The following is a 19,465-nucleotide window of genomic DNA, read 5'->3' as shown; positions in this document are numbered from 1 at the left end:
GGATCTGTGTGTTTAGGGTCTCACGGGAAAAAGTGTACAGACAGGGTGTAGAGACTGTTGCGTTCTTCAAGATAAATCTCGCTTTCCGAATGAAAGCAATTCACTTGAGGGGTTAAAGGGTCAGATCTCTGTGATAGTATCTAGGTAGGTACATGTAAACATTGCAGAAAGTTTAAAATTACCCTTCTTCCCATGGGGTTACTAATGCACCTTTGTTCGCAACACATTTTTACTTGTTTTTCAATTTTGCTGTAAAACATTTTTCAAGGTATTTTGCTTGAGTGACACTGACTTCAGAAAATCCCACAAATTCCTATTCAGATGTCTTGGCTTCGACTCATGCCCATTTGTGTATTCTAGGTCCTTGAAAGGCTTTTTATTGATTATTCTATTCACAGCTGGGTAAATCATAGCAGAGAAGACTGAAGCTTTTACATAAGAACTTTAATTGGCAACAATTTAACTTGACACGTAGCAGAGGCACGCAAATATCAAATATGTATCAAATAAAGTATTCCGTACCTCAGAAAGGTTGTATCTGCCACTGTTTATGAGAAAAAATATGTTGTTTCCCACAGTTCCAGGAGCTGTTCCTCTGGAGTCCGTTCAGGGCAGTGCCTATGAGGAGAAGATCATCCTGAAGTGGAGAGAACCAGCACAGACATATGGGGTCATCACTCAATATGAGGTACAAAAGTACCAATAAAGAGAAAAGAGAATTAATCCCCCTTTTCTTTTAGTTTTTATACAGCTCTGATGATATGCAGTGTCAGTACAGGGTTGCCTCAACATTTTAGAATTCCATTTTGGATGCCATATTAGCATGTTGTGTGCTTGATAACATGCTGTTAAAATTTAGCTTAGCACACCAATGTGTTGACATACAGCCTCAGAAAGTTGCTTATTTTGTCTTGTTAATAATCTCTATCTTTGAATTTTAAAATTATGTATCAGGTAAGTGTTTAAAAGCCATCAAAGTGCAATCATCTTTTCTGTAAACCTCTGTAAAACAGGTTGACTTAAACCAATCATAAAAAAAAACTCGTAGTCATACATATGGAACAGATTTAAATTAGAATATTTAGGTTAACTTGGCTCGGGATGTTCATAGATAGCTTTTTTTTTCTTTTTTACTTTTAGATCTCTTTAATGATTACTACGTTTTTCACGGAGAGAATAAGCATCAGTCACATATATTTTAACATTTAGTTGAGCTCAAAACTAAATGCAATCTCGAAAACACACCTTAAGCACATCACAATTCAGTAGCAACCAGCTGTTGACATAAGACCCCACAAAGCTCCTGCATGCCTTGTCCAGGAGCTGCTTTGAGTCTTGAATAATACAGTCTCCACACAGACTCACGGCATATTGTTTGTACACTCTGATTTTAACCAGCTTAAGGTGGTACTAATCCACAAGCCTTTCACACAGATTGATTCTCCTCTGTCAATCTTCCCTCTTGTCCCCATTTGCTCATGCTCTATATTTTTACTTGGTTAGCAAGCGCAGACAGCAGAATAAATAAATGTGTCTTGATGTACAGGTTGTGCTGTTAAAATATTCTCTCAAAGGTGCAGACACATTTTTGTGAAAGCAGGAGAGTCACAAAGTGAGAATCAGAACAAGGTCCTGTTTATTGATGTAGTGCATTTCAGTGAAATGTCTCCTGCACAGTTGCACAGCACTGAGGTGTCAGTAGAGAACAGGTAAACAAAGTCCATAAAAATGGTATGTTTACTGCACGCATAACTGCTTTTAGAGAAACTTGTTCTAGTTGTTTATCTTTTTAAAATTTCATAGAACAGGTAAAATGATTCAGAGCCAGTGGCACGGCCTGTTATTTTGCTTTGTCTGGTTTGCTCATATTTATATTGTCGCAAATGGGGTTCACTGTTTAGAATACCCATTCCAGGCATCATATGCATGTGCTGCAGCAATTATTGCTGTCTGCCTCTGTCCTGAAAGCCTTAACAGCATAGTCGTGTGTGAAGAAAGCAAGAAATTGTTGTCGTTATTGGCGTTTTTCAAGTTTTGATATACTGTAACACATTATCTTTTACTACTTACTTTTTTTATAACATGTGTTGTTAGCATTCACATCACCTTGATTTGAAGAGGGTGACTGATGAGGCAAAGTAAGCAGGCCAGCAGCCTGCTCCAGATGTTTCCACCTCTCTCTGCTTCAGTCTGGTTCCTGAAAATAAACCTCAGTGACTTTTGCTGCTTATCCCCAGATGTTGTCTCTCATAAGTGAGAAACTTGCTCTGATTTGACATTATCAAAGAATTCAAAGGGAAATTTATCTGAAAAGGCCTCATAATAAAGCGACATCAGCTCCACTCCTTTTGGACCAAGCTCTGTGAATGCCATTTCATTCAGAACTTTTCATGACATGAGCAACATTTAAAAAAAAGATGTTGCAGTTTACAGTTCTGAGTAAAAACAGCTTAACTGCAATTTTGAAATAAAAAAAAACAAACAAAACAGAAGCACTTTGTCTAAAGCAGCTATCTCTTTAAAAAAAAGAAAAAAATACTTTTAAATCAGTGTGCAAATAAATATGAAGGATTTTTATAGCAAATAGTTGTTTGGCTTTATTTAGAATTTCACAGCTAAAGGTGTTGAAGATGTTAGAATCATCTGTACAGTATGTCATGAAGTCCTCACGAATTCAGCATTTACCTCCCTCTGATAGAAAATTGTAAGCCAATGTCCTTTAAAAAGCCTATTTTATCAGGTCAAATCATTTGCTCTAATAATTTTGAATAATATTTCCTGTCAGTTCTGTTATTGCTGTAAAAACTGGCCCATGTGCCCAGTGTCGACAAGTCATTTCAAACTCTTCTGCCTGAAATGTTATGATATTGGATTTTGGCATCGCAGACTCATTTCACAGACAAAGACTAAATGAGAAAGCCTTGAAGCATTTCAAAACTTGATGGACACAAATTATGCAGCACTCCAAACTCCCTTTGTGTTCCTTAATTGGAATTATAATGGAGGTTTTCCTTTACCAGCAGAGGCATTTTCTTAAAGTGGGACTTTACAGTTATTCAAAATGGATATTAACAAAAACACTCACCTTAATGCGTCCCTCCAGAGCTCCTGGTGTTTATTAATGGAGGAGAAATACATTAGAGTATTTCCTCTCTCCTTGAAACCACCAGCATGCCTCATCTTTGGCTTTAAACTACGTGCCACTGCTTTTACAGTCAAATCTAAGTCCTGTCTTCATAGCCCCTTTGTGCCTCAGTTATTTAGAAATAAGCATAAAATCTTGTGTGCATGGAGTCAGAAACTCAAACACATAGCAAGACCTTTGAAAGATTGCCAAGTATTGGCTTTAGTGCTAAAACCAGATTTTACAGGGCGATCCCTGTTTCTGCTTCACACATAAAAAGCATTTGTTCTGATTTGTTACAGTGGTAGACCACAAAAAAACATTAATTTGAATGAATTTCTCAAGCAGCTGTCCAGCTCCAATATCCCAGCTGATTAATTGACTGCAGCTCCTTTGTGAAGGTATATCTAAATATTATCGCAACTCAAATTTTTCAAAGTTGACTCTCTGTATTTTAGCATCAATAGGTTCAACAGATGAGCAATAGACACAAACACGATACAAATCCTCAACACTATAAGAGTTTAACCTTAAATGTTTGTTGTGTATTCATACAAATCCCTCAGTTGCTTAACAGAGCTGAACTAGAGTTCCAAAAACCACAAACAGAATCTGCATTTTCTTTTTGTGCTAGATCTCCTACAAGGCGGTGAGCTCCTTTGACCCTGAGCTGGACCTCTCCAACCAGAGTGGGAAGGTGGTGAAGCTGGGCAATGAGACCACCCACATGTTCACAGGCCTCTATCCGGGCTCCACATACTCATTCACCCTGCGTGCCAGCACAGCCAAGGGCTATGGCCCGCCTGTCATCACCCAGTTCACCACCAAGATTTCAGGTCAGTGGGGTCAACAGCAAGATCAGTTAGTTTATGGATTATGCAGAATAAGTGGACTACATCCAGCGACTAGAAATCTTAAAGTCAAAGCCAACGTTTGCTTGTAATGCAACCCAGGTTAGATAGAAGTGCTGAAGGAAAATAGTGCAAATCCAAAACAAATAAACCAATAGACAAGTACTGTTATTATTACTACTTTGTCTACAAGTAGCTTAGCTGTTTTGAGTAGAATTTTCTGATTATTCATTATCAAATTAAGTTTAGAAACTACGGCAGCATTAGCTTAATGAACAGGGACTGCTTCACATGTTGATCATCATGCAAGTGAGCCTTTTTGTTAGTAGTGCATGCACCACATGGTTCTGTACAAAAGTCACCCCTAATCTCACCAAGAAAATCTTAATTTTTTATGCATTTGGCAGACACAAAGCAACTTACAGATAGGGTGAGTGGGTTTTGCCTAAGGACCGCTACTGGAGGTACTACCTTGCATGCAGGGGATTTGAACCCAGGTCTCCCATATGGAAGGTGGCAATCATAGCACTACACTATCCAAATATTTGATATCTGCATCTTAATTCTTCAACACTGCTTCCTTAATGTTGCGGTCCGGGCTCTGGGGAGGATTCATCCCTCCATAAGACCTGTTGCCACTGATTTTCAGTCCACTTCTTGTGCCATTTGGCATAGCTCAGCCTTTTCTCCCTGTTTACCATTCCCTAACAATAGCTTCTTGACAGCCACCCTTCCAAGGAGGCCATTTTTGAGGCTTCGGTGGACAGTAAATGGATCAACTGAAGGGCCAGATCAATCTCTCAGGTCCTGTGTCAGTTCTTCGCTGAATTCCCCCCTTTATTAAGGACATCACTTTCAGATACTGTTCATCTGCTGTAGATAGTTTTTTTATGCCTCCACTTTTTCCTTTGTTCCCCAAGTGCACTGCACACCATGCTGAGAATATGCCAAGTTTTCAGCTAATAGTTCTTTGGGAATCACCTTGTCGATGCAAACATACAGTTTCAAGTCTGTGAAAATGTGTTCCCTTTGATATCTAGTGTTATGTGTACAATCTTGATGTCGGCAGAACCTGTTTTGATGTTGCTTTGCAGTGTTGTTAAACCCCTCTCCGTTTCTTTTTCTCCTTTAGCTCCCTCCATGCCTGCCTATGACCAGGAGACCTCTCTGAACCAGACAGACAGCACAGTCACTGTACTGCTTAAACCTGCCCAGAGCAGAGGTGCACCTGTCAGGTACAATAATACACACACAATTTAGCACAATTCAGTAAAAAACAGCAAAGTAACACATTAAAACAGCAGAAGCCACCATCAAAAACATGAAATTATCAAAGAGTGTTTTTATCAATGCCCCACCGTGGAGGAAAGTTGCCACGATGTTCAGTGCATTACTGTACACATCTGAGCTTTATTTGTTTGTGGATTTTGATCCTGTGGAAAAAGAAGCATAGCCTTTGAAGATGAGAACAAAGCCAAGGCTTGCTTCAGGATCTCTTCTCTTTACATGTCTTTTATGTTCCAGACTGCCCAGCCTGAGCCACCACAGGCTTCTGGGGAAATAAGAGGATTTTGCTTGCTTGATACTGCATTTATTAGTCATTATTAGGGAAGCAGCAATACTGTTAGGTTTAAAAGCCCAGTTATTTAACAGAAGTCATCTTTTTGGCTCACAAAAGCCACTGCGGGCAGAATTTATGTTGTTTTATCTTCTTTCTCTTGTTTTTCCTTTGTTGGATATTTTGGTTGTATTAGCTCAACTTAGCTCTGTAGGCAGAGGAATACCAAAAGTTACCTAGGCTGAGTTTAAAAGTAAAGAATATGTAAATAAAACTCCCCTGTCAGCACAAATGGTTCACTGCTTGTTAATTAGTGAGCTTAAAAGTTCCGGTAAGTAGACTTGGCCTCAAACTTTAGCTTATGGGTGTTGTGTTGGTCACTCATAAAACATTCAACTGATATAGTGCCTGGATGTGTTGCCCTGTTGAATATAACTGGCACTGGGTTGCCAGAGAGGGTTTGGATGACATCAGATGGAATCTGGGGAAAGAGGAAGATAGTTCCTTGCTTACAGTTATAAAGAAGAATTTTCCAACTCAAAGTACATGAGAGAATACACATAGGTTTTTAAATAGTTTCTAGTCTTTTATCTTAATCGGTAAAAATTAATTAATTACGTTATCTGTGTTACTGCAACCATCTGAATTTCCTCCACCTCTCCCTCCTCTTCCAAGTGTGTAGGAGGAACTGTAGTGGCTATTAAAAACATGCAAGCCTCACTCTAGAGCCAGAATTTTATTTGTCCTGTCTGGGCTTCTGTAGTAGTATGTAGGTGCAATATGGCTCAGTGGTGAGCAGTTAATCCTGCAGTGCCTTTTGACATTAATTCTTATTCTAAGGTAACGTAAAGACCAAATTTTGAGAGCTTTGAGAGCCTCCTCCCAAAGGCAGACAGTAACAACCTACAATTTGGGCTGGGGGCTATCCCAGCGGCCATTGGGCAAAAGACAGGGTACACCCTGAAGCCCACACAGAGACAAAGAAGACATACAACCAGACACACACTCACACTCACTCTGAGGGACAATTTCCCTAACATGCATGTCTTTACACAGTGGGAGGAAGTCGGAGTACCACGCATACACAGAAAGAACATGCAAACTCCACACAGGAACCCTCTCGCTGTGAGGCGACGGTGCTAACCACCACACCACCGTGCAGCCCCCAGTAATATACACAACAACGTTACTGGGTGTATTTTACGGTTTAAACAAGCGACCTATTTTGGATGTTGTCATTGGAGAACTGGTTGGGATTTCCTATTATCTTGTGGTTCTACAATAATGAGCCATATTTATATTTATGAATGCCAAATTTGATTGTATTCCCATTTACACATGGCCCCAGATGTTACACACTAGAACTTTAGTGCTAGTTTGCATGATTAATTCGGGACAATTAGTGAGTGGCCAAACATCTTTACAGCAAGCATTTTACAGTGTCTAAAGAGAAGCGATAAAGGGAAGCTTGCTTTGAAACTCAATTTTACACTATCAACTCATCTGAGTCTTTTAAAGATTACAGCCTGGAGATCTTTAGTCAAGCTTGTCAGCTCATGTTTACCGTATGTGCGGCTGCCTAGATTAATGCCCAGGCGCCAGACAAAGAGGCTCGAGCAAGGAAGACAGAGTGATCGTCTTTTAATTTTCTCACAGGTACAATTCAGATGGCCTTACGCGGGCTGCCATTCTTTCAGCGGAGTAATTACAGACCTCTAATTATAATTAACGAAGTGTCGTGAAATGGAGTTTCCATTCATTAGCACGCCTCTTCTGTTTACTATTTGAATGCATGCACACCACAGGAAACGATTAAACAGATTTGTCTTTGAAAATACTTAAGTTCAAGATGAAGATTTTGAATATAGAAATATTAGAAATAAGTTTTGAATGGCAAAGCTGTATATGTTTGTTAGTTCTTAAAAACTTGGAGAAAATAATGCTTTTTGATTGAGACATTTACTTTCATAGATCATATATGTTTAATGAGTCTCAAGATAATCCATTAAAAGAATTCATCAGTGGAGTTCACTGCATGGCACAACTACATGTCAAAACTAATTGAAACATCCTTTGATCACAGCAAAGCCTCTCCTCATCTAAACTTCAGAGGTGTACAGGTACCCATCTCTTTTCCACCTTCTCACTTCTTTTAAATCTCGCAAGACGTAAAGGCCAGTGTGCCGTCTTCATGGGTGCAGGCGCTGTCTCGAAATATGAGCTGCAAAAGAAAAGAGGTGGTGGAGGGCAGCAAACAGGAGAGATTATGATGCAGGTCCAAAAAGAGATACTGGCAGGCTTTTGAAGGTGTTTTCAACCCCCAATTCAAGTGACACATGATCCCTTTGAAAAATTCAGGCAACTGTAAAGTAGCTTCCATTCAGAGGAAGACAGTGAGGCGGGGATCTGCTGTCTGGCCAGTGTTGATAAATGCCATCTGAATTTACCAAGTTCCAAAAGAATAAATAAATAAATTATTATAAATGCCCCAAATAAGGTTAATCTCATCTTTTTGGTTGGAAAGTTTAGATGCACGAGTGTAAGTCTAATTAAGGCGCAAAGATATGTTTTAAACACCCAAGAGACCAGCAGACCTGGAAAAGGTCTCTGGGGTCAGAAAATTTTAAACACAGCTTAATCCACGGTTTGTTTTTTGTTGATCAAGAGTTAATTTAGTGCTACTGCTCATGTTGGAGGAATAGACTTTACTTTTCTACACTGGTGGCTTGTTAATTTTGAAATTGAGCCCTTTATGAAATCCGTTTTAAAGCCCCTGTGAAATAAGGGTTTGACAAGGGGACAACACTGATCCACAGCACGACAGAGCAGAGCGGCACGAAGCTTGATTTGATAATGCAATCTCACATGGTGATTGGCTTTAGGAGGCAATAGAGCTCCAGACATTTGAGTTTCTAACAGCAGATGTTTTGCTGTAATACAGGAAGGGAAGATCACACGATACCAGTTGCTCAAAAAAGAAAGCAAGACATAACAGATGACAAATGTCCGTTTCACTGCAGCATCCTGCAGTCATGCTGAAGTCAAATTATATTTCAGATAGATCTGGTCTGACATTTTTACTGCTGTCAGTTTTTCATTTGTGTAATTGCTAATCGGTATAACATTTCCTACTCGGAATTTGCGTCTAATCTCTGGGGACGACACGCGTAGCCAGGAACAATTTTTACCAGAGGGGACACTGTTCCTTTAAGAGGATTAGTGAACTGTCTATCAGTCATGTCGTGTTAAACTAATGTTTGCTGTGGCCCCTCGTCAGGGCCAGAATCCTCCTCCTCACTCCATAACATCAAAACAGATGTTTACATGCTTCTGCAGAAATAAATGATTTGAGATGCTTTCCTTATCATCCACACCACTAAATAAGCCCTTCTCTCTCATTTTGCCATCACATTTGCCTTGAGCAAGCTCACACACATGCATAAACTAAAAATCTCTGAAATATTCCAGTTTCAGTGGTATATTAAATGAGGTGATGTTTTTTTACCCCATAGCAACAGATTATCTTTCCATAACCATGACCGGAAATCAGTTAAGTGATTTTCTTTCGCTCTAAAATAATCCCCAGCTTTCTTTGATCACAGCAAAGCAAACATTAATAGCTATGCCTAAACGTGACACAACTCAGTGCTTTTTACGATTTAATGGCAAATGTAATCTATGGTTCTCTCTAATTTGTTTGCTTTACCGCTCTATGGACACCAGGGAAAAATAAAGAGTAAGAGGACGGATGCTTGGTCAGGAGAAGTGTGTTACTTACAGCCGCTCTTAAATCACACATACAGGCGTACGGTGCAGGCCGATTAGCATTAAAGAAAGACAGACTGTGATTGAAATGCTCTTTGTACCCCTTCCCTCATCTGCTCAAACAGCCCACATGAAAAATAAATCTGAGTTTCAGGTCACAATCCAGTCAATTCCAAGTCAATCCGCCATAATTGGTTGGCGTCACATGGCGGTTGAGCTGAAATCTATCGGGCAGCAAGACTGGAGGAGGCCTAATTGGTGTCAGTTCAGGTTGCAGCACTACTGCAGGAATACAAGTCAACCCTGCTGGCCCCTCTGGCAGCCCACTCTGAACAGCTTACACCATTCTCCTGGCACAGCTTCTCCTCTCACCACTCTTTTTCTTTTTGTCTTTCCATCCTCTACTCTGTTTCAGAAGTGTTGGAAATAATCACATTTGCACCTGTTTCTTGGAAGAACGTTCTTCATCTGTGATCTGAACTTGTGTTAAGATCTATAGCTGCCCATGCATTGATAATGGGTTTAGTTTTGCAGGGAGTAGTTTTCGAAATATACAGAAACAAAAAGGGGTCGAATGGCAAGGTGCTTTCAAGTACGCTATGAAAGTACAATTATTAAGGTGTTATTGTCACCTAAAGGGATCATATAATGCTGCTATGGTTTATACTTGATATCAGTCTGTTATTTAGCTTTTTTTTTTTATTTAAAAGATCTGTACAGTCATAAGCCCAAATTCTCTCACAGAAGTTGTTGCTCTTGAATTGGCTGAAATGTTTGTGGTTGTGACGGTTCTTTGTTTAATGACATCAGAATGTAAGACATTTGCATGATGCCTGTCTGCTCGCTTGTTTGACGGTCAACAAACGAGAAATGAGCAGTTGTGTGAGTCTGCCATTTTTGACCAGCTGACCAATCAGAGCGGTGTGGGTGTTTAAGGAGGGGGTTCTTAGAGAGAGAGGAGCTGAAATGCGAGTATTTCAGACACGAGGTGCTGCTGTAGTGTTCAGGAAAAAAATTTATATATTTTCTTTAACTTAAGAGTGAAAGTATACTAACACCGACCAACACTGTCTATTTGAATTATTAATTAGCTTTTGTTCAGGCTCTTTTTTTGCTAACATATTCTTTATCTCGTTGTTTAGCTGGCTTTAGCTGCTACTTTGTTCAGCTTAAACACATATAACAAAGTGTGTAGCAGGCACCCATCACAACTAAGTGGCAGCAGTTGCTTTAGTCCTTAATTTCAGAAATATGGCTGAAGTTGATCAATTGGTTTTCTTAAACTTTTTTTTAATTGACTTTGTATGATTGGACTAATTTGGAAAATTATGAATTTTATTTGATTGGACTGTGATTATATTGCAATCAGTTGGATTGTAATTGGCTTGAATTTTGACTGTATCCTTGAAATGCCTTGAGATGACATTTGTTGTGATTTGGCACTATATAAATAAAATTGAATTGAACTGATGCAGTGAAGGACGATGGACATACTAGTAACAGAGTGATAAGATTGGCAGAAACTTGTATTTTGGGAAAGGTCAGTGGCATCAAGTAGGTTGAAAGATTCAGGAGAAGGAGTTCCCACTGATGAAGAAAGAAAATGGCAAACATTTCCATGATGTTGGCAGAGAACTTAGCATGCATGACAGATTTACATTAGGGTTTGTGTTAGGAATGCAGAAATGTTCGCTGAATGTTAGCAAAAAATAGTCAAGCTCATAACAAAGCTTAAAAAGTAGACAACAAGAGCTTAGCAGTAATTAATAAAACGTAAGAAATGAAAATGTGGGATAATGGTGAATACAAATGGGATCTTCATTAAAGTCCAGCTTAACATCTGGTTCCAGTGTTCAAATACAACATTAAGATCACAACGTGATTCAAAAGTATGGTAATATTAAACTGCAGAGACAGTTTTACTCTGAAGTAGGTTTTGCTCCTATTTTTTTTATCTTGTCATAGAGAACAAATGCACGCGTAGTTGCTTTTTCTTTAGGAAATGAGCTGAATAACTATTCCATCATCAATATGAATGGCTTCCAATTTCCCAGATTGTTGTTGGATCAAATTAAATGCCAACTACAAATGATTTTTTTTGTGATTGCTTTAAGATCCATAGTTTTTCATCTGTTGTTTGGTTTGTCATTGCTCATTCGTGTCGCATTAAATCAAGGAAATGACTAAATGATTTTGGTCTGTCAAAATGACTCATAGCGTAAATGGTGAAGTTAGCATGTGGTGACAAGGTGTCAGCTGCTCAAGGGCATATTAAGAAGTTAGAGGAAATTAGAGGAAAAATAGAGGTTAATGCATTTCTATATCAGCTATATCAAACTCATGAGTCAGTTTTGCAGTTTATTAGCATTTCTGGTGAAAAAGGGATGTTTAGAACATCAGTGTCAGCTGCTTCTGTAAATATATTTAAGGAGGTGTCTATTGGTTTCAAAGATGAACAAAACATTTAATTGCAAATTTATTGTGTGCTAGAATTGAGTGAATACTCTGTGGAAGAGAAGCAGTGGCTTGAATTTCCACATTACAAGAGTTTTTACCCTTGGAGCCTCATAGCCGTTGGCACTTGGTATTTTGCCTGAGGAAAGAAAACCAGCTCTATTCATACTGGGTCTCTCATTAAGTCATAGCACAGCCACATCATCATATCCTAAGGAGCCATCCGGGGGTTAGCCAGGTTTTGTTTTTCTTTCACTATCTACAGATTGATTTGGAATATAAAGTACTGATATGGGCAAGCTGTGAGTGAGTGTACAAAAAACTAAGCTAAAGCAGGCAAAATTGATTGTCTACATTTTAAGTAAGAAAAGGTAAACAAACACCGTCTTTCATAATACATCTTTTTTTTATTAATAGTTATTCATCCATCCTTTCTGGTGAGTAATGTGACTGACAGTGCAGCTAATATTTAACTGTGTATTATCCCCTCACAGTTCACATTGTATCGATAGTGCTATTGCCAAGGCATCCACGCAGCCTATTCAATTATTTTTCTGCTGCTCTGCAGATACTTAAGTGGCTCTCGTGTACAGTCTCCACTTGCCCTTTGACCTCTGCTCTCAATATGGGACAGTAATTAAAGGCTGATTTTGCCTGCAGACTCTCTGCAGGATTAAATATTTCATCACCTCACCACCCAGTGCTAAATAGAAGAGCTCCAAGGAATTGGGACACACCCTCCAAGTGCAAAGGGGGCTTTTCTAATGACACTGCAAGCACCTTATGATAAACTGTAGGGTTAAAGAGCATATGCTGCACACACATGGGGATACTTAATCATCCACTACCAACCGCAGGGAACAATTGATCATCTCCAGGCCTGTTTGTACTGCGACTACAGAGCTTAAGAGAAGAGTCACTAGAGTGCAGATACATGTAATCTTTTTTTTCTGCTTGTAATAACGTCGGCAGGGGGAAAATGTTCAGGGTCACTTAAGCTCCCCACATCCTGCCCAGCTCTACAGATTGTCATATGGCATGGTGCAGTTGAACAAATTAATTGAACATTAGTTGGAAGTGGTTCTCTGCTAAATAGACTCATAACTTGAAAACTATTTTAATCGATGAGGTCAGATTCAACATTTGTGCCCATATCCCCTTCAGACCAGATGTGATCTCTGTGTCCTTCTCCTTTTCAGGACTTATGTGATGTGATATGTGTGATGTGCTTTATATAATGTCATAGATTGCAAGACTAATGACAATAGTTTTGGATGAATGTTATTACTTTCCCCCCCCATTTTTTCCTCTTATGATGACTAGATGTTCAAATGAAAGGTGATGATCAAAGTTTTTCAGAAAACCTTGAAGTCTACATTTACCCCTGAGATTTGAACAGATTAGTAAAGTAAAATTCAAATTCTGGAGAGAGCTATACATAAACAACATGTGGCATTTCTTTATTATCTTTTTTATGTAATTATATCGAGTTTAAATCATTTTATTAAGTGATCTGATTCTGTAGTGTAGTTTAAACACTCGTGTTTTTGTAAAGGTTGATTTTACTGTAAGGAAATCAAAGTGTATTTTTTTATTAACTTGGGCTCCATTTGCAGATGGCAACATCACTGTCTATCTGTGGGGAGAAAAAAATGCTCATCAGTGTCGGGTATGAATGAGTACAGAGTTCACTTTGTAATGTAATCACACAAGCCCCATCATGAGAGGAGTTTCTCAACCAGGTACAATGGGATATAAATGCTGTCCACACTTTCAGAAAAGAAATGCCACCTCTTCCTAAACCTCTCAACACTACCCAGCAAAAGCTGAGTGCAGGTGCATTTTAAGTCTTCGCTTGCAAAAAGCTCAGAAATAAATACCTGAAAAGGATTTGCTTCCCTTTACTTCAGACAAGTTCATCTAATTTAACTCCATATCTTAATCCAATCTCAGCACAGGTAGAATCAAGATAATGACTAATGTCATTAACTGCACACGATATCATTTCTGCCGCGAGGGCTCTTTCAACCAAAACAATAACAGAAGACCCATTTTGATCTTGTGAAGTTTGAGTGGGATGATAGGAGTTCATTTCCAATGAAAATCTGTCTTTAAAGATTTGGGTAGAAATCGTGCTAATTTCTTATGTTTCGTCACATATATTCACATTATAATTCATCTTTCTAATGAAGTAACTGTGGGTAACATTAGTTAATAGAAGGATCAATTTCTTTTTGGCTGTTGCCATCACGCGTTTTGGGAACACTCAAAGTAGCCGCAACCATATTTATGCTAAACCTTAAGTCAAAGCACAACTTAAACAAGTGGTTATATGAAAAGCGTCCCCCATGCATTTGTCATTGCTCTAGGTACCAAAATTGCTTTTGACAGACTCTACAAAAAACCTCATTCAAGAAGCTGCAGTTGTGTTACTTCTATGTGTCTAGCTTCTCTGAGATTAAGAGCCTCCAAGCCCTCAGGACATTACTTTATGTTAAAGAAAATCTAAGTTTGCGTTTCTAAAACTTGACATTTAAAACACATGTGCAAAAGTAATCATACCAAATCAGGTTAAATACTCCTGTATGCATACGTTCAGTTGGCCCTAAACTGGCCTAGGTGTTCTGCACATGCTTCAGAGGTCCACCCCAAGCTTCTACCCCAAAAATAACAGAAGAAGCTGGAACATAGAAAAACAGCAAAGTGGCGACAACTGAGAATTTTTAACAGCGACGTGACATAAAACAAACCCATTCGACAAGCTAAAAGGGGTCATATTGCCACAGATTGTTGCAGAGTCAACCATACTTTGGTCAATAAATCATGCTTGCATACTAAGACAAGGGCAATAGCCCCATTAAATTGCTGAGTCATGCAATAGCTGTGCTTAACTTGACTGTGCATTAAGATGTACTGACTGAAAGGCTACAAGCTAAGTTTATTTGATTGTTTTTTGTTTTGGTCTGTGATGGTGCCGTCTAACGTGACTCAAGGTTATCTATTTTACCCTTAACTCGGGGAATAAATGCACTGTTTTTTTTTCTCCAGATACAGATTACTCTTCAAGGACCAATACAAAGTTTGGTCCTTGGGACTGTCTTACCAAAACACATTGTGTGTATCCTTGAGATTATTTCAAAAGCCTTTTTTTCTATTGGATGTGTTTACATTTATGTTTTGCTGCGCGCAGGCTCATTTCTTTTTTTTGTCCACCTACATTTGGAGGAAAAACTTTAGTTAGTTTTATTAATTAGTTTTGTACCGCCTGAGGAATCATGCTTGTATGTACAAACTGAAAAAGGACGTGCACAATGATGGTCAAAAGCTCCACCTTTGAATGAAATACAAAACATGTAAGCAACCTGCAGGCTGTTCTTCTTTCTCAGCATATCATTCTATTATGAAAATTATAACAATAAACTGGGGAATCAAAGCATGTTGGTAACAGAATTCATTCTTTCAATTATTTCTTTGTTTATCAACATGACTTTGTTCCGTTTTCAGTGATAATAACTTGTTGTTTCTCTTTTGGAGACGGAACACTAGTTCTCAATCAGGGCTGGTTATTCTCTCCATGGCAGCTGTAAACAGACTCTTTGTCACTCTGTGACTCAATAGATTTAACAGGTGGACACGAGATGCATACTAACATGAACGTCTATAAGACAGTCAGTCTCCCCCTCGAGCTAAGTGGCCGGCTCAGAGACAATGTCATCTCTGTCAGAGGCACACAGGGCTGCAGTTTTGATCTTGCTAAACTCGAGACTTGAGTGGAGAGGAAAAGGAAAGAGCCATTTAACCTTTTCCGTCAATGAATCATGAAAAAACAAATAACATCAGACTCGGTCTTCTGTCATTGCTCATATATCCTGCACTGTATTTTAGGCTTAAATCTTAAGAGTGGAAAGAAAGAAAGAAAAAAGATGGTTCATATCACATACACAGGAAGAATTATTTCCAGAAGATCACTTGGTGTATTCTGAGAGTTGGAAATTTGAGGCATGCAGCATGCTTGTCTACTCATATAGAGACCATTTCTACACTTTGTAAAGCTCACTGGCAAGATAGCAAGCTGCCTGCATTGCCAATAGCTTTCTACAAGTGCCCATTGGAGTCAGTTCATTCTGTTTTTGGTGTGTGTTTGCAGTGTGTACCAGGTGGTGGTGGAGGAGGAACGTCCACGCAGAGCACGAGGCACAGCAGAAATCTTGCGCTGCTACCCGGTTCCCATTCACTTCCAGAATGCCTCACTCCTGAACTCACAGTACTATTTCACTGCTCAGTTCCCCGCCGTCGGCATCCACTCGCCCCAACCCTTCACTGTGGGCGACAACAAGACCTACAACGGTTACTGGAACGCCCCTCTGCTGCCACAGAAGAGCTACAGTATCTATTACCAGGCTGTCAGCACAGCCAATGGGGTGGGTGTCTGTCAGTTTTCTCTTTTTTTCTTTTAAAAGCCAGGATGCAGCTTTTTTAAAAAAAATAATGGTAATAAAAAGCTGCATCCTAGATCCAAATCAGACTTTTTTTTTCAGTAGAGTAAGTTATTACATACCTTCTCTGCAAGACTTGCCTTTAGAGGCATTTGTGCTTAAATAAATTAGATTTTTGTCACTTGATCCTCCTACTTCAGTGCATTCCATTGCATTTGGTTGACTTTATGTGACTTTATAATTTTTCATCCAAAACAGAACTTTGTAAATGTTTTCCTGCAAGATTATCTATTGGAATTATTTTATGTTTTGATTTTAAGACTTAATAAAATAAAAAAAGAATATTATCACAAACAAACAGGGAAACAAAGGGCTGTTTCATAAAAATGAAATTTTAGTTGAGGATTAACTGTCATGCAAACACTTGCTCTCAGTATTGTTTTTCTGCTTGTGTTTGTACTACTGTTAGTTACAGACTAGTAGATGTGGTGCTTTGACTGCCCCTTCTTTTTTTTTGCTGCAAGCAGGGATTGTCACAGTCGATTTGAAGCCCGAGGTGAATTCAACTCATTTTGGTATATTTGTGTAGTGGCAGTTGACATCTTGTATAATCTTAAGTTACTTTAAACGAGTCATGTTAAATCCAGTTATAATCAAATTCATTGTAATCCAATTTAATATGATCTAATTCAATATAAACAAGCCACAATTTTAGATGTATTTATGTAATGCCAAATGAAAATTAGCAAATCTAAGGAAACAGATCACATTGAATCATCACTTTGATTCAATCATCCATACAGTGCATGCACAAGCTGGGGGATGACAGTGGAGAGAACTCCCTTTTTATTAGGAAGAGACCTTAAGCAGAACTATAGTCAGGAAGGATGGGGGGGGGGTGTATGGGGATTAAACATAATGTGTGATCTTTATAGAGATGCAACAATAGGAACATGCAAATAAGAGAATAGAGAAAATTGGGATTTTGACAGTTTTTGTGGCATTAAACAAAATGTTCTTAATTAAAGAGTAGTTAACTTGCATTTCACTTGGTGCTCGACAGTAAACTATCTCGTGTAAAATATGAACAACACATACTTCGTACACGCTCCTCAAAATAGGAAAAACATGTAAAGTTGAAAGCAAGAATTAATCTAACAGCTTCTTATAAAAGTTTTTCTTTTCTTTTTTGCTCATTCGTGTTCCCACTGCCAGTAGTAGAGCAATAAGAGGGGAGAAAAAACATTACATAACTGCTTTCCTGATTGTTTGTTTTTTATACTTGGCACCTAATGGCTTTTACCACTTCATTTTGATGCAAATGATTTTACTTCGATGGTTCATCACCACCTGCAGATGAGATCAATTTGACAAGCTATTGCTTCCTTTTAATAGAGTGTGTTGGTCTCTCCTGTAGGTCTTGTGCCTAAAGACCTGCATCGGCTACAAATCAGAAAAATAGACTCTTATTTAGCTTTGCATTTCAACCCACAGTGTTAATGTCGATATATGCTCATCAAAATGCTATTTCATTGAATATCTCACTTTGAGATAACACCACTGCTAACTATACCAAAAGGGGAGCACCAACTGTTGAAAATGAAGTTGAAATACTGATGGAAAATGTGGCATTCCTGTTGGTATAACAATTTTACAAAAGAACCACGGACAGTCCAACTTCCTCTAGATTATGTGTTGTCACAAATGCACAGTGCAGTGTCTCAGCTCAGCAACGACATAATTAGATTAGCATAACTGAGAGGACGACCAATTTTTTGTGCTTAATTTAATCAACCACAGACACTGAGAATTAAACTGATACATACAATTAGAAAATTAATTAAGACTGTGAAAGTCTGTTTGTTTTACAGTAGTCCCATTATTTATTTTCTCTATTAAAGACTTATTAGAACATACTATAATACCTTACATAATGCCTCTTTTTTAAGTAGTGTATATGTATATTAAACAAAAAACATGAGGCTGGATTTAATGTGAATGAAAGGCAGATGACAGACAGATTCACTCAGCTCGTGGATCAAAGGAAGTGAGGTGCAGAACACAGAACTCCCTGACTCCACAGCAACAGCTCACATAAGTAGACAAATGCATTTAGCAGTGCAATTTTATGCATCCTCTGCTAGATGTGTCAGTACCCTTGTGGGGTGTACTAACAGCAGTGTCTTCAATCTTAACACTTTACAACAGGGTCAGGCTTGGAATGCAGAGCATTCAAGCACCCCCCCCCCCCCCCCCCCCACACACACACACACACACACACACACACACACACTGTCCTTGCTCCCTTTTCCTGCCTTTTCCAATGGAGCTTTATGCCAAATGCCATACAAACCTTCGATCAACAGCATTTAGGTGATTCGGCTGTCCGATCTGCAGTTAAGTGTTGGAGTCAGGGAACAACAGCGAGATTAGCAATCATGCAGGTCACAGCCTCTGTCATGAAGTAGCACTTGACAACCCCACCCAGCCCTTCACCACCCCCCCAGGGGCGACGTCAAGAGCCCCACTGATTGTGTCTTGAATGAGAATCGCTACAAACAGCCTCTTTGAGAAACACCAGCACGTCTTTAAGGAGGCAATACAAATAACATGTGAAGCAGCACTGAATTAGCAAGTTTGCTCTTGAGAGTAAAGCACTGACAGTCTAGAACCTCCCTTGGTGAATCAGCGAGTGATGTGATGGCTCTCATCTTTGGCCAGAGACAACAGAGGAGAGTCCATGTTGACACGGCATACAGCTCTGTGCCCATCATGGAGACTTTCTGACATTTTTACATTTACTGTTTTGATTCACAGCGGCCAAATGCACTCTCTTTTATTAAGCTTTCACTATAGATGGTCCTGCAAACCTTGATTAATGTCTGATGATTTGGGTATGATTGGTTTGGGCCTTTTAGACAAAAAGCACCCATAATTAGAATTTTTTTTTAGCCATCTGTTTAAGTGAGAATCAAATATGACTTCTTGTAATGTTGCCTACAATAAAAGAACCATCTGACAGCTTAAAAGCTACAGTAACGAGAATGCACATGTTGCCTGGATCACATGATCTCTGATGTATTTTAGTCTTTCTCTTTCCTCTTCATTATGTCTCTCATGGCCTCTAAATGCTGTCTGCTCATTGGACAGCATGGCTGGGACAAACACAGGGACATAGCACTCATGTCTTTTGTGCTGTATTAGTCATCACCTCCCTGTTCCTGTCTATGTCCTTTTTTCCTGCTCACCAGACTATTGTTGACAGCAAACTTCTCTG

General features: G+C 39.0%; 1 protein-coding gene across 6 annotated transcripts in view; it reads left to right on the top strand.

The window, feature by feature from the left end:
- Positions 1 to 19,465, top strand: part of LOC140268994 (receptor-type tyrosine-protein phosphatase mu-like) — a 158,191-nt gene that overhangs the window by 78,012 nt on the left and 60,714 nt on the right. For all 6 annotated transcript variants that reach the window (XM_072364013.1, XM_072364012.1, XM_072364011.1 and 3 more), the window contains exons 9-12: positions 579 to 688; positions 3,759 to 3,960; positions 5,108 to 5,210; positions 15,900 to 16,173. In XM_072364013.1, the coding sequence (XP_072220114.1) occupies positions 579 to 688; positions 3,759 to 3,960; positions 5,108 to 5,210; positions 15,900 to 16,173 (689 nt within the window). The remainder of the gene's footprint in view (positions 1 to 578; positions 689 to 3,758; positions 3,961 to 5,107; positions 5,211 to 15,899; positions 16,174 to 19,465) is intronic.

Source organism: Leuresthes tenuis, unplaced genomic scaffold (assembly GCF_036924035.1).
Source record: "Leuresthes tenuis unplaced genomic scaffold, fLeuTen1.0.hap1 SCAF_14, whole genome shotgun sequence".
Taxonomy (NCBI): Eukaryota; Metazoa; Chordata; class Actinopteri; order Atheriniformes; family Atherinopsidae; genus Leuresthes; species Leuresthes tenuis.
This window is presented reverse-complemented; position numbering and strand designations above follow the sequence as displayed.